Consider the following 15,495-nt stretch of genomic DNA (forward strand, 5'->3'; position numbering starts at 1 on the left):
CTGAAAGCAAGGGAATCCCAAAGCACCAAGAACTGTGGGGTTTTTTTTCTCCCTGAATTTCTTTTCAGCACAGGCTTGGCATGTTTGCAAATCTCACCTTCAGGGTAGGCTTAAATTCTCTCTTGAAAGACACTGAGGTGGCAGCCACACTTACATAAGAGCAGCTGTACACAGCATGATTTTAGTGGCTCTAACGTCACAGGAGCAGGATGTGACAAGCAAAGCACTTGCTGCTAGCCAGTTAAGATAGACTGCTTGATCATTATCAGCCACCAGGAGAGAAAAATGCTTTTATCGATATTATTTAGAAATGTGAGCTGCAGACATACTCTAGGAAGAAAGGAACACCTATCCAGTGCATTGGAGTACAAGAAAAGACAGGCCATGAGGCTCAAGAGAGTTCTCAGGTACACAGCACATGCTCCCCTCAACTTCCAGAGCACAGTATTTTTATTAGCAAGGCTCACAGCATATTTGTCCTATAGTTGCTGGAAAACCTTCTCTGTAAAATAATTGGGGCACATTAGCTGAAGGAAGAGAACAAAAAGAGGAAGGAAATAAGCCATATCATCATATGAAACATATCCACTCTTTGATTTGGATTTTTCTTATATTCCTGATGACAAGTGAGAGAGAGATTAAATTAAAAGTCTCATTAAAATGTTGTTGTTGTCGTCCCCAAGGTATATACAGATGTGGTTTGGAATTTTCCCTCTTGCCATCTTTAGAAAAGTTTCAGTAATAATGAAAAGGAAACGAAAACCCAACAAGTTCAACCAGGCAAAGAGCCAGAGCTCCAATTACAGCAAGTACGATGGGAAAAGAGTAATAGATTTTAATTGGTGCCCAAGGGGGGAAGGTCAGTCTCTTTGCAACAATGGGAGTCTTTGGTGGTAATTGACTGAACGCTCCTGTGAGAGCTTGCAAATGGCAGCAACACACTTCAAACAGCAGCAACAGGAAAGGTTTGGCATCCTGGAGCACATGGAGAAGTTTTGCTGGTAGAGGTAGTACAGAAAGAGAACAGTGAAACATTTTAACAAGGAATGTGACTTGGGAGACAGCTCTCAGCTCCAAGGTTTGAAATGTCAAGACATACTTTCATTAGAGAAATTTATTTGTCTTTAGAAAGGAATATTGCCATGTCAGTGATGTTAGACACACAGGGGTCTGGAGGAGCAATGATTTGTCCATTTCTACACTGAATCATTGAATGCTGAATTAAGCTTCCTCTATTCCTCCACAATAACCTACTGCCACACTGCCAAACAGGTTCAAATGATTGATATTTTCCTTTCTGCGCCTTTTCTTTTTTGGTTTATTTTTTGTTTGTTTGTTTTGTTTTTGTGAAAGGGTTTGTTTATATCTGTTTTGTATACAAACAAAGGGAACAAACTTGCACAGGTGAACTTCAGTTTGTAAGTACCTCTCAGAAAGAAATGGTATAAAAGGAGATCTGGAAGATTGTGATCTTCCAGAATCACAGGAATTAGGAGAAAAGATGATTTTGTGGCTAGGATTTCAACCAAAATCCTGAGTTCAGTTTCTGTCGGCAGCTGATTATTTTTTGACCTCAGAAAAACATAGATTTGATCTCATTCATAAACTAGGACTGACAATATTTCTCCTGAACTACCAATTAACAAAAAAAAAAAAAAAAAAAACAACAAAACAGCATAAATGAGCAAAGGACTCAAGTAGAAACAGAAAAGCTGCCACACTTTCTTCCCCAGTTGATACCACCTGGGTTCATCTGCAATTGTTCCTTACTTTCTGGGAGCTAAGCAACATGGCATTAGGGAGGACATATGGATGTGTTTGTGTTTCTCCCTTCACTGCCAAAAGCTAAGCACAAACTGCTGTCATTCAGATTTGCTAAGCTATTACACTGATTATTTACCATTAGTAATAAATGGAAGACAAGCTGTACACCAGAACCCAAAGGAACAGATTCTGCTCAAACACAGAAAAAAAAAAAAAGTCTCTTCCTATAAATTCTTAACTTATAAATAGGACAGAAGAATCTTGGTCTTGACGCAGAAGGGTGAGTCACAATAATATGATTTTGTGTTTTCAGGGCTGCATAATGTCCAGGAACAGCTGTAAGCCCATTGCAATGCTTATTATTAAGGAATTACTTCTAATGGATTGTCTTCACCAGAAAGCTACATCCAGAGCACACAACATGCCCAAGAGTAGAGTTCACAGAAATTGCCTATGAGGAAACAAAGAGAGACCAGCAACCAGACCACATACACAAGGCTAAATCCTCTAAAACATTTTCTGTCTGAAAAAAACAACACAGAAAAATAATACTCAAACAATGTGCTGTGCAAAGGATCCCTACACCAGGAGAAGATTATTTTTTTAACCATATCTGATGAAGATATATCTTCTAATTCTGCATGGTGATTAGGCATCATAAATTAAGGTTTTGCTGGTAACTGTACAGTTGCATGAAGAACTTATTCCACAGCTTTCTGTCTGTCTTTAGTCTGTGTGGAAAAAGATACTGAATAAACACATAACCTTGAGAAACGCCTGCACACAAAGAATTTGTAATGCAAGGACCAGATCACAGTTCCCTTCTAATTCTCCTTATTACCTCTAATGAAGGAATTAGGTACATGGGACTGGAGTCTGACGAGATTTTATATTTACACAGAGGCAGAGAGACCTAAATGCATACGTGCACTGGAGAATTCAGTGTTTTGTATTGAAGCTGTTCAGAGCAGACTTTTAACAACAATAGAATCAGCAAAGTGATTAAAAACAAATTTAAGTACCATTATTATGTTCCACAGGTTTTAGTAGAATTTATCGTGGTAAATCTCTAAAGAATTTTAAAAGGAAACATTTCAAAACAAAATGGCTTTTGGTTTTTGCACCCAAAACATTGTTATTCTAACATCAGTCTCTTCAAGACAGAAAACTCTTAGATGACCTCAGCAGAAAAAAATAGTGTTTTGACTAGGAATAAGTGCTTTCAATAAATATGATCTTTTCCCTTTCCCTAAATAACAAAATCCATTATTCATAATATTCTATATGCAATACAAAACTGCAAATTTGATTTCTGCTTGTCAAATACTGTGTTAATTTAAGTGTTTCCATAAAACATTATCTCTTGAAAATATTTCACCAGCTTTTTAACTGCAGTGTCAGTTTCAGAAAAAGCAACAAAAGTGTGTTGGCTGACAGATTTACGGTAACAGTTGGCCACACTCAAAATTTACTACCAAGTATTTCTCTCAAATCCTCACATGTTCTTCTTAGCAAATGTGCACAGAAACACTGTGAAGGTACAAGTGTGACCTGAAATATTCACCATGGTATGATTTCACTCTCTCATCCATGAAAAAATGTTTAGGAAACAGTGGTCTAGGGTTTGACCTACTGAATCAGAATACATAGCAAGAACTCCTCTGATAGTTCTTTGTGAACATATTTTGGTCTACTTGGTTAATGCCAACCTCAACACCACCCTCAGCACTGCCTCCAACAATTGCCATTATTATTGCTCTCCTCCCTCAACAGCTTTCCCTCACTTATCCCCAAAATATTTACCTTTACAGAAACAGTGACGACATTTCAGTCCTTCTGAACATGGTAGAAGAGATTCCTCCACAGAAAAACTGATTTTGTGCAAATTTGTGGGAGACCCATGCCCATCTGAAAGCCACGTCGTGGCAGACAGAAATAGAATTAATTCTGTTTCTTCCCACCCACAGCCTCCCTATGCCATTGCTCTCACAGCTGTGATAAGCATTGTATTTTCCTTGCTCCCCAAGTTATATGCCTTTCCTAAATGTTTTAATTCCTTTTTTGACTGCTATTGAGAAAGAGGTGGAGAGATGGGAATCAAAAGACACAACAGATTACAGTGCCTTATTTTCAGACAGTTTTGACCCTTGAATTCTCTGGCTTGTGTTAAATTTGACTCATTTTTATTATTATCATTATTCTGGTGCTGGAAAATCTCTTTGTCCTTGCAACAAGAAACCTAAGCCTTTCACTTAGTAGCACCAAAAGGAAAAGACCATTCATGGGTTTTGCAATATCTTTTTCATACCAGATACTTAATTACTCCCATTTTCTCCACGAAGCTTGACTGCTTCCTCAAGGACCTCTTACTCTTAATTTGATATATGAGTCATCATTTGTTGGTCTCCAGTTCTCATGTTATTTGCATACAAGTCAAATTCCACATTTTCTTAGCAGGAGATGGCTTTCTAATTACATCCATTAATCTTTGCCATCACTCCCCTCTCTCTGCATTTACTAGCTCTTATCAATCAGAAGTTTAATAATCAAGAATATTTTTCTTGTTTATTTTCTTCACTTTCTTCTCCCTGTACTCCAAGCACAGCTAGACAGAAGGCAAAACCCTCGAGTATCCTGTCATTTCATCCTTCATTTCTGCATAGCAACATATCTAGACTGCAGAAGGAGTGAGCAGTTGCAATCTGCTGGCAAACATGCCCTACAGATTACACAATCTGCCAATTAACAGCTACTACTTTGCTGCAGGCCTTGCAAGGGAGGGTTGAGTGGTCAGTATTCAAAAAACATTTTGTTTTTTTTTACATTTCACTATGTTATTCATTTCCAAAGTGCCACAAAACAGCCATTGCATGGTTATGTCACAGTATCATGTTCTTTTTCCCTTGAAGGTGAACTTCCAAAGATATACACTGTGAAGACAACTTCCAAATTTTATGACCAAAAAAGTATGTTCCTACCACGACACAACAGGGAAAGGAGATAAAAGAGATTTAGTTATGTATCTTTAATACCTCAAAACCCAGAAGGTAACAGAAAAAAAAACTCTGCTATCCATATTTTTAGCCCAGCTTCATGGGACACTGAACAAACTGATTTTCAACCACTTGGGACCAGTTTTTCTTAGGGAAAAAAAAAATCAGTATTATGGCAACTGGCTTTCTTCCTGGTTTAAACAGCCTGTCTTACTTACGGAAATGGATGGAGCTACAAGTTTGAAGCTATGACAGGTCTGTTCTTGCTCTGCCATCAATCCCAGCTGCCTCTATATGGCCTGCAACTAACAACATATTGCTCCTGTGCTCTCTAAGCTGCTGGCATGTATCCTTCCTTGCCAAAAGGGGTATTATCTGTTCCAGAGTATTTGGTGAAACACAGAGGAATTAGAAGGGGATAAAAGAATTGAAGGACATTCAACAAGAGATTATCTTGCATAAATTTTAATTGTCCACTTTACAGAAAACAGAGAACAGACTCACAAGGGAAAGAACACTTTTGAAACTCTGAAGTTGAATTCCGTCGCTTGTACCTCCCTATCATTAGTTTCAACACCCAGTGTGCCCTTGGAGACTTCTGTGAGACACAAAAGCATACTGTAGTGCTACTTTGAGTGAGGAAATGTCAAAACTGCCACTATATTTGATAGGCTTACAAGAGCAGAAGTGGAATAAATGGGCTTTGATTTCACTTCATATCCAAGAAGAGATATGGATGTAGAGTGATGGCAAGGGCTTTGTGTGTAATGGCTATTGTGAGAGCCGTCATGTACTGCAGCCATGAATCAGAAAGTTTGGTAGCAGATTCTGCCAGACACTTCAAAAGCAAAAACATTCACTTTGAAAGATGAGGCTCTGCCTTCAGTTTGTTAATATGGATGTTAATGATTGTTAATTATTTGTTTCCCCATTAACTCGGTATTAAAGACAGCACCAGCTTTACAGTGACATATCTTCACTGTCTCCAGAGAGTGCCAGATCATATCCAACAGATGTGAGCAACTATCCACCTTTCTAAACTAGGAAAAAGTTATCCTTGTTTGCATGTGAGATGGGAGGCAGAAAAGACACTCTTCTGAATGGAAATAAAGTCTATACTTGTTTATCTGGTTCACAGCTAGAATTACTCTTGAATCTAAAGGTATTACAAGCAAAAGTGAAAACTGCAATTGCATTAACCCAAGGACATCCCAAGATTATCAGATTTTCCAGTTACGACCACCAAAGGCTTGTAAAACAGTCGACTTAATCCATCATTATTGCTGAACTGCAGAAAATTAAAGCCTTCTTAATTCTCAGTGTGAGACATCCCTCTTCCCATGGGTACTGAACTGTTTGTATGTGTACAGTGCTATCCATTGAACCACCCCTGCAGCCCAAGATAATCTCTTGTAGGTTCAGGATTTCAACCATTTTCAGATGTGGTGGAATCTTTAGCTCAAACTGCTGAATGAAACAGATTTAGATCACTGTATTTAGCAAACAAATACTCTCTCTGAAGCAAATTATGAGGCTATAAAGAATCATTAGTTGTGGTCACAGCATAGGAGACATTTCATGCACCATCCTATGTTATACAGCGTTTAATCCAAACAGATGTTTCCATTTGAACGAATTTATGTTTTGATCTCCTAAATGCTGCAGGACAAGGTGGTTCCTCCCTTTAAAAAAGTACAAAAACATTCTCAGTGAACATCCTCTTGAAATCTCCTGTTCACTATAACACTTTAAAAAAAAAGAATGCAAAAAAAAACAAAAAAGAAAAAGAAAAAAAAGCCCCACAAACCCAAATGCAATAAAACACCAACCAAAACACCCCAAACAATTCCAACCATGCACATATGCCTTTTTGGTCTCTCATGACTGTCTCTTTGAAGGCTGGACTTACAGCCTGCAGCTAACAAGGACCTTTCCTTCCAAATAAAAAGAGGAGAACAAGAAAATAATTGCTTTTATCTCAGCAATCACACAATGTGCTACTGGCATGACTGACAGAGGCTGCCTTCCCACTGTGCCTAATTTGCTAAAGATGCCATCCCTTGACCACCACAGGATTGACTTAGTCCACAGTGAGGTGTGCTCAGAGCTCTGCTGAGCTCTAACCTCTCCAGTACAAACTGAAAGCCTTCACACCAAGATTTACAGAGGCTACAAGGAGGACACAGATGGAAATAACTTTTTCCTTGACTGAAACATCAACACCTGCCCTCACATCAGAGTTCTGAAAGTTTCCATAGCAAGGCAGGTCAGGAATAGAATTTTCAGAATTGTTCCCAAACTGATTTTAGCAACTGAAGATAAGCAGAGTCCTGAGAAACAGCAATGCCAGGTGGAACTGTTCACCTCTGTGGACATTTTCCACAACCCTTAGAAGAGTGGGTACAAAGGCAAGTGTAAAGCACACAGCTCCAGGTCTTACCCTTTGTACAAGGGGGCAGTTTACATTTCACAAACAGAAATTCCCTAAAGCAAATCAACTCGCCTAATACCAGAGGACAGAAAGTAGCAATCAATCATTCCCATTTCAGCTAACAAGGGTAAATTTTCTACTGTCTTGACTAATAGAAACTTCTGCCAACTATTCTGTGCAGAACTACCAGCCAATGCTAGAAAGAACAGAAGGCTAGGCTGCCATTCCTTTAATTTCCTTTCATTAAAAACTCATAATATAAATAAATTTGAAGCAGTTGGGGATCTAGCCAGCATTGAAACACAAGCAATTTTATTTACAATAAATATCTGCTATCTTGGTGCTACACACTCAACAGGACAATGCTTAACACACTGTGATAAAGGTGATAAACACAAGCAGTGAATATCAAGGAAGAGGAAGGCATCTGTAATCCATTCATCTTTAAAGAGAGAAAAAAAAAATTAACACTGTTCCACACAGCAATTAAAATCTGAACAGTTGGAGGACTAAAGAAAAAAAGAAATCAAAGCAGGCCTGTGGAATGGGAGAGAATAAAACAAAACAAACAAACAAACAAACACTACCACAAAACTGCAAACCCATGGGAAATATCTGATGCACTAGTCCTATTAATAGCATAAAAGTCACTGGCAGATGCTATCACCCAGCATTTGTTAATTAACTGAAGATTCACAGATACAGGGGTCTGGAAAGTACAAAGAACGAATGGGCTGCACAAAGTGGCTCTTTGCAGAGAACACAGTGTGCTCCTACAAGGATCCAGCACCTAAATTAGCCAGCAGCACTTCCTGAGTCAGAGAAAACCTCCAGTTAAACAAATTCTGGAGTCTCCACCATGATCCATTCACTTTTTATGTGTGTATGCCTATGATTTTCCATGCAATGAGTAAAAACAACCTATCTGAAAGTTTTTTATAGAGAAAGACTGCAAAGCTTAGTGCTTGTGACTTTCTAGGAAAATGAATGACACACTTCTGTGAAAACAGAATTTCAAGGTATCTACTTGGATTTATATTTTAGTTTAGTTTGTAACCCATCAGCATTATTCCCAAACAGTATTTCTTCATGTAGAAGCATTCAAGTAATTTTCTTTCTCATCACAGAAGGCTCTGTGAACCTAACAAATAAACCAATGTTGACATACCTAAGCCTAGGGATTTATTGCACATTGCACATATCTCTTCTGGAGACTTGTTGACAAATACTCAAACAGGCTCTGTGGCTTTGGCAAGATCCATGTGGTACATTTTTTACCCTCTGATCTGTGTTATCTGTCATACAACCAGGTAGCACAGTAATTCAGTAAAAGGAAAGAAAACTAAAAAATATTTCCACTTCTCTTTGCCAGGACTTATACATCACTATAAGTAACCACATTCTGTCATTTCCTTTGGAAAATATTGTAATTCAGAAAAATGCCAACCAACAGCAATAGGTCACCAGTTTAAATTGTAAATAATGATTGACTTTGTTCTAGTTTTTTTTTTTTTTTTCCCAAGCATCCTTTTGCAATATGACATTGCCTGTGATGTCTGGTTAAAAGATTTAATTTTGTTCAATAAAGAGACACAAATTGGAAGTCAAAAGCTTTTAGAAATAAATTGGCATGCATGGGCTGTGGGAAGCTCTGCAAATACTGGGTATTTATAGGCCCATTTTTTTTTTCTAGATGGAGAAGAGCAAATAAATTACAACAAACAATTTATTCAACATGATGTTGTTTGTTCATTTCCAGAATGTGAAAATAATCAGAAATTCATGAACAAATCTATCAATTACTTTAATAAATCCAATTACATGCAATCTACCATTCACTGTTCTAAGTGCTCTGCTTTGCAAAGAAGAGACAAGACTTACATAAATGGTACACTTGATTTTTTTCATTACAAGCAATCAATCCTGAGTCAGCTAAGTTCAAAATTTACCTTCTGTTTCAATGGAACTACTCCTAAAAGTTAAATATGTGCTAATTTTTTTTTTCCAAAACAAGGCAACTTCAGTAAGTTAGGTACGTGCTGACCCCCCTTAGGGATCACTGCTATAGCAAGGTCTCTCATCTAATAACTTCAAGATGAAAAATGCACCATTTTCTTTTCCACTACTGAAGAAGCCTTTTCTCTCTGCTGAGGAAGGCCTTGTGGAACAAAGGACATTGAAGGCTGCAGGTGTAGTCTGTAATCACCACATACAACTAATATTTAGGGAAAACACAGTTAGCATTTGCCCAACACTAACTGCAGCAGTGTTTATAAAATTAATGGAGTTTAGAGTACTTGAGTCCTAAATTTTAGAAGTATTTTTGCAGCTATCCACCCAGCCCACATTGCTGAAACAAGATGCAATTTTCAAAGTGATCAGAGTTTCTCAAAGTGTTATCAGAGTTTCAGGGGAGAAGAGTGGATCAGGTCTTAGGAGAGACATAGATTCTTCCTTGGCAAAATTTTTAAATAGGTTTCCTTCAGCTTTTCATTCCACGGCAAGTATAATAAAGACCTTGAGCTTCAGTATTTTCGCTTTCCCTGTAGAAGTATTAGTGTGGAAACATGTCATGCCCTCTTAGCCTCGGGGGACTATTTGGGTTCTAAAATTAAATGTTTGTTGACAAAATGGCCTGATGTTCTACAGAAACAGACAGCATAAGGGTGGCCTCCATAAGTTCTCCCTGCAAGCCTAACTCTGCTCCTCCTAAAATAAACATTGAAAAATTCAATATTTCCACTAGACCATTACCTAGGTCCTCTCATCCCAGGTGTTGCAGCTTTCCTCTGGCACTGGATCATGTTGACTACAGGCCAATGTTACAGCAGACTTCTGCCAGAAAAGATAGTTCCACACTTCTGCCTGAAAGCTTTTTCCTTCCATCTACTTAGTTTTTGAGCTGGAAAGGGATTAGTTTTCAGGCAGGTCAGTCCTGGATCCAGCTCACCAGATGGCTACACAAACAAGGGTGGCAGAGCAGGGCAGGGAGTGGGAGGGTGCAGGATGAAGCCAGAGGTGATGAAGGCTCCCAGTGCCACACTGCACTTGGCTTGCTGAAGGACATTTAAGCGATCTGATAATTTCATTCTTCAGCCCCTAGAGAAAAGCTTCATATCTTCTTAAGCGCCAGTGTCAATGAGATGACATCTCTCCACTAATTTGTGGCCATTTAATTGCAATTTAAACTGCTAAGCATTGTCCTCTCTGGTTAGGACAGCTCCCTCTATCTTTCACAGTCTGTCTTAAAGAACACATAATTGTTTCAGTATAGTGAGAAGAGCATTATAGTGACCTCAGCCACCCAAACACACCCAGTCTTCTTTACAGGTGAGTCTACTAACATTTTCTGCCAATGCAATTCAGCTTTACCTGTAGTGACTCAAACTATGCACAAGGACTGAAAAACACAGAGTAGAAAACAAAAAATTTTGTCAAAAATTTATCTCAAAGAAGGCATCCAGATTCCCTTCATGAATATGTCAGCATTATAAATTCATAGTAAAGTGTTAGTCACTAGGGTCTCTGAATGATTAAAACCTTCTGGGCTTCGAAGGCTTTTTCTCTGCAGGAATTTGTCAAATCCTGTTCAGTTCACCTTTGCGAGCACTTAGAAGACAAATAATGTTACATACAATCTGGCCACTGTAGATGCATTTCTGCCATTTTAACAAGTCTCTCTCTCTTCCAGAGAACAAAATCAACACCATCCAGAAGGTAAGCAAACAATCACATGCATGGTACCTGTCCATTTAATAGCCATCCTTCCCTGAAGCATTACTGGTAAGTGGTATAGGTGGTACAATTTGGGTTATATTTTGATAAAGTAACACATTTTTTCCAAGGCAAGAGAGACAGAGAGATTCCTGCTACTTAAATAGTAACAGTTATTGAGGAAATTAGAAGAGATGTCCAGGGCAGAAATAGCCTCATAAAGGTAAAATGAGCCAACACATCATCACCTACCTTACGTTTGTTTGTTGGACAAACATACAAGTAGCTCAAAATAGTCTTCAGACCAACTTTATCATTCAGTTTCTCATATGTTGTCCCATAATCTGTTGACCTACAATTCAAGAGAGATTCTTGTAAGTACAAACACTTAATCATAAAACCACAAGTCACTTGGCAGCTTTTCAATATAAGTCATGCTTTAAATAGCAGAATGGTTCTCCAGAGCTTTTTCAATGATTCATGTAGTATATAATGATACTTAATTATATACACACAGCATCATGTGCGTGTTTATAATTTGCATTTAAATTAGATTAGGAAAAATTCAACCAGCATCTTCCCAAAGCATCTTAAACATGCACAATAAGAAATGCTACATTCTGCATACAGAAGATAATGATTGTCAGAAATGCCAGATAGCAGACAGCAAGAGACTAAGATTATCAATTCATCATATACTCCAAGCTTGGACTGGTTTTGTTAAGATGGTTCATCTCAGCACAGTCCAAAGTAGCTTCTCTAACACTGGCTAGCAGAAAGGATGGACACATGTGCTTTACTCTTGCTTTAAAAGCCACCATAGAGAAAATAAAATATTTCTGAAATTAGGGTTGCCCAGAAAAACACTGATTGCATGTCTTGGGGAAGAACAAAGACAGTGAACAAGTAAGACTGCCTTGTGTTCCTGTAGGACTTACTCTTAACATGTGACTGGAACCAAGATAAATCATCAGCAGAGGTTTTATTCATTATGCAGCTCATGCTTGCATGAATTCTGTCCCAGGATCCCAGGGATTTAGATAATCAGCCCAGCCCAGCAGAGTTGGCATCCATAAATTGCAGAAAGGGACATGAATCTGGGTAACAGACATTCAAAAGCATAACATATTCCTGTAGGTCATCTCTAACATGTACAAATGGGCCTATATAGATCTTCACTTGAAAGCAGTAACATGAATTTTCCTTTTTGCTAAACACTGCAAAACCAGACATTCTGAAGTAAAATCTTGGCACTCATTATTTTCAGGTTCTCTCCTATCAGGGCAACAGTGGCTAAATTCACAAAGGCATTTAAGACCTTTAATGCTTATTTTCTTTTTTTTTTATTATTATTTTTTTTCTGGAATATGGAGGGTGGAACATTTCTAAATCAAGTACCATACCTACATTCATATTATAGCTTCTGGGATTTCAGATTTTGCAATCAGTACATGAATAAAAGAAGAAAGCAGCAGCTTAGGGTTTTATCCATGAAAGATGAATTGCACTAAAACGTGAATCTGCATTAAAGTTGAGTCTTTCTATTTAGGAACTTTATAGAACCCTTTGCACATATCTGCCTGCTCATATAACAACTGCCCTATGATTTATGTCTATAGCTTTCTCCTTCCCTCCAATAAACACACGCCCTCCTGTGTGCATGTATGACCTTTGGTGTTTAGAACATTAACGTCAAATTCTCAGCTGCTGACTGATCTTTCCCTTTATAAGGTCATCTCTCTCAGGAGCACATATAAACTAACTGAGCTATTTCCTCAGAGGATTGAGGAGTAGGATTCTGTGCTGGTTGTTTCTGTTACCAAATATTTCAGAGATGATCCAGAATCCAGGTGAGGAGATCCACAGCAGGGTGCTGAACACAGCCTGGCCAAGGACTGCATCTCCCCTTTGTTACCTTGCCCCACCTCACCACCCAGTCTTATCACAAATTAGTACTTCTGCTGCCCTCTGCCTAAACCCCAAAAGCTACTCTTTGTGAGGTTTCAGCTGACAAAGAGATGCAAAGAGAGTAAGGACTAAATCTGACTTGCTAAGCTAGGAAAAATACATTAACAAAATAATGCTGCTTTTTCTTATACCAGTGACAATGAATTCAAAATGGGAGAGGAGAAAAAAATATCTGAGACATAAAACTTGCTTTGAAATTGTTCAAGAAAGGCAGCCAGTACCCCTGCCACAACACAGGCAAAATTATGTCAACAGCCTATTGCAAATGGTAATCTCAGAATTGCCAGCCACTTCTTACTTCAAATCTCTAGGCAATTGTTTTGCATTCACAGCTTTATTTACAGGTAACACTCTATACAGATGGAAGCGTGTGCTTCTGTCAACATCCATAAAAGAAACCAAAAGATTTAAAAGCTTAGAAAAACATCTTTTTTTCCTTTCAGAGGAACGAATTCACAAGCAATCAAAGGAGCTACTCTTAGATCTTACTCTCATTATTGTGTTCTAAACTGACAATAGCTAGTCCTTCTAACTTTCCGTTTACCAGTTTTTTCTTTTCTACCATTTCATAATTACCCTTAATTTTAACAGGGGCGGGGGGTGGGAGGAAGATGTTATATATACAAGTCAGATAGGCATCCATAAGTGTTTTACCACAAAGAAATGGTAATATAAACATTTGCAGAGCAGTGCGAAAAAATAATTATATCAAAGGACACACTGCATACATGGGAGATCTCTGCTGGGATCTAACCCAGGCATATGACCACCCTGCATTTGTGTATATATATATATATATATGTGTATATATATATATATATATGTGTATATATATATATATATAATGTATACAAGCAGGCACTGATTAGCAGCCTAGATAATGAGCTTTGTTTGTCTTATTAAATGGGTGTATAAAGCAGCATGAGACTCCTAACCCATAAAAACACATCAGCCATTGGATGGCCCAGGAAGCCAGCCTAACCTGGAAGAGCTGCAAAAGACAGATGCACCTCAGCAGGGTGCAGGCATTAATGACAGAGCAGGATCAACAAATCCAATCCCAGTTATCTGAAGGGGAAAGGATATACAGCAACCAACATCTCCACATTCTGTATGGAAGGCTGCTCCTCTGAAGTTTTGCAGAGAGAAATCAGTTTTAGTCCATCTGTATAACATGAGCAAGGAAATGCCTGGAGGAATCATTGTAAAGCACTAAACCCAAGACCTGCAGAGCTGAATACACAAAAATACACTATGCCCTCTAAACAGCTACAGCTAATGGAGTAACTATATGTACATGAGTGAACAGTAAATCTTATTTTATTGTGTCTTGTGTAGACACGTGTGTTGCAATGGTGCCTCAAAGTGGTTGGGGGGAGAAGGGAGATGCGAGTGGTACATTGTGGATGTCACTGAAATGCAGATGACAGTAGAAGAGTAACATTCAGAAAATAAATGAATCTAGATTCAATTCTGAACTTCACACCTGTCCCACCATATTAGTTGTAATTGCTATCATTAAATCCTAAATTTTACTAGTAGCTGTTTAAAACAAACTCCCTATTTTTCAGTAAAGCAGAAGACAATGCAAGAAGATAAACATTTTCATGTTACTAGCTCATTTCACAGTATAAAAATGTACCAGAATTGTGGGATTGAAGCTCTGGCCTTCCCAGTAATAAATTAAAACAAAACTAGAAACATGTAGAATAATTTCTGTTTTGCAAACTATTTGCAAGAAAGCTGACATTTAAATAACTTCATTATTATTCATTGACAGGGCTTTTCCCTCTCCTCCCGTCAGGGTAAATGACATTTCTATTACAGTATTATAATAAACTCCTGCACATTTTAAATAAAGTCACTGAATTCCATTAATCCACCTACTGTCATGAATATATCTCAATCCATTCCTACCAATATTTCACAATTATAATAGGCATTCTGAATCAACCAGCAACATGAACCCTATTGAAATTTTCTTCTTTCTCAAGAAGCACAGACTGACATTCAGAGTACTGTCAGTTTGAATATATAGATTAAATAAATTCCCTAGCAAGTTGTTGTTGTTACAAATTTAAGGCTGCCCCTAGTTATTATACATAAGGTGCTGAAGACTTGAAGAACTGAAGTGTTGCTCATTTGGTCAGGAGGGCTTTTTTTTTTTTTTTTTTTGCATCAAGATATTTCCAGAATACTCAGTGAGAACAAAAGAAAACCATTACTTGCAGACTTTAAGCTGTCTCATGTCTCCTGCTAATTGAGTACAGCTTTCTTCCCATGTTAACAGATTAAGTTACTTGTTATAACGTACATCATTAAGAAGCAATCACTTTAATTGGCACCATTTACCTTTTTTTTTTTCTTTTCCCACCAGTTACGCCTGGTTTTCACATATTAACGTGACTGCTTCCCCCAGGTCCACCATGAGAACTCTGCATTTCATGTCCTTATCCCCTCCTCCCTCCACAGTTTAATTTGCTGCTCTAACCATGGTCCAAGTAGCAGCCAGGAGCAGAAGCACCTGTAATGTGGTCTGTGAGCAGCAGAGCAGGACAGCCTGTCCTGACCAGGAGCAGAGTGAGAGATGGGCTCTGGCCTTCTGCTCCTTCTGTACACGAATTT

At 38.2% G+C, this 15,495-nt stretch overlaps 1 protein-coding gene across 1 annotated transcript in view; it reads right to left on the reverse strand.

Annotated features, from left to right (window-relative positions):
- LOC121341910 (VPS10 domain-containing receptor SorCS1-like) overlaps window positions 1-15,495 on the reverse strand; it is a 256,711-nt gene that overhangs the window by 130,163 nt on the left and 111,053 nt on the right. The window contains exon 3 of the mRNA XM_041415866.1: window positions 11,155-11,254. Coding sequence (XP_041271800.1) covers window positions 11,155-11,254 — 100 coding nt within the window. The remainder of the gene's footprint in view (window positions 1-11,154; window positions 11,255-15,495) is intronic.

Source organism: Onychostruthus taczanowskii, unplaced genomic scaffold, assembly GCF_017590055.1.
Source record: "Onychostruthus taczanowskii isolate IOZ18803 unplaced genomic scaffold, ASM1759005v1 scaffold5, whole genome shotgun sequence".
Lineage (NCBI taxonomy): Eukaryota > Metazoa > Chordata > Aves > Passeriformes > Passeridae > Onychostruthus > Onychostruthus taczanowskii.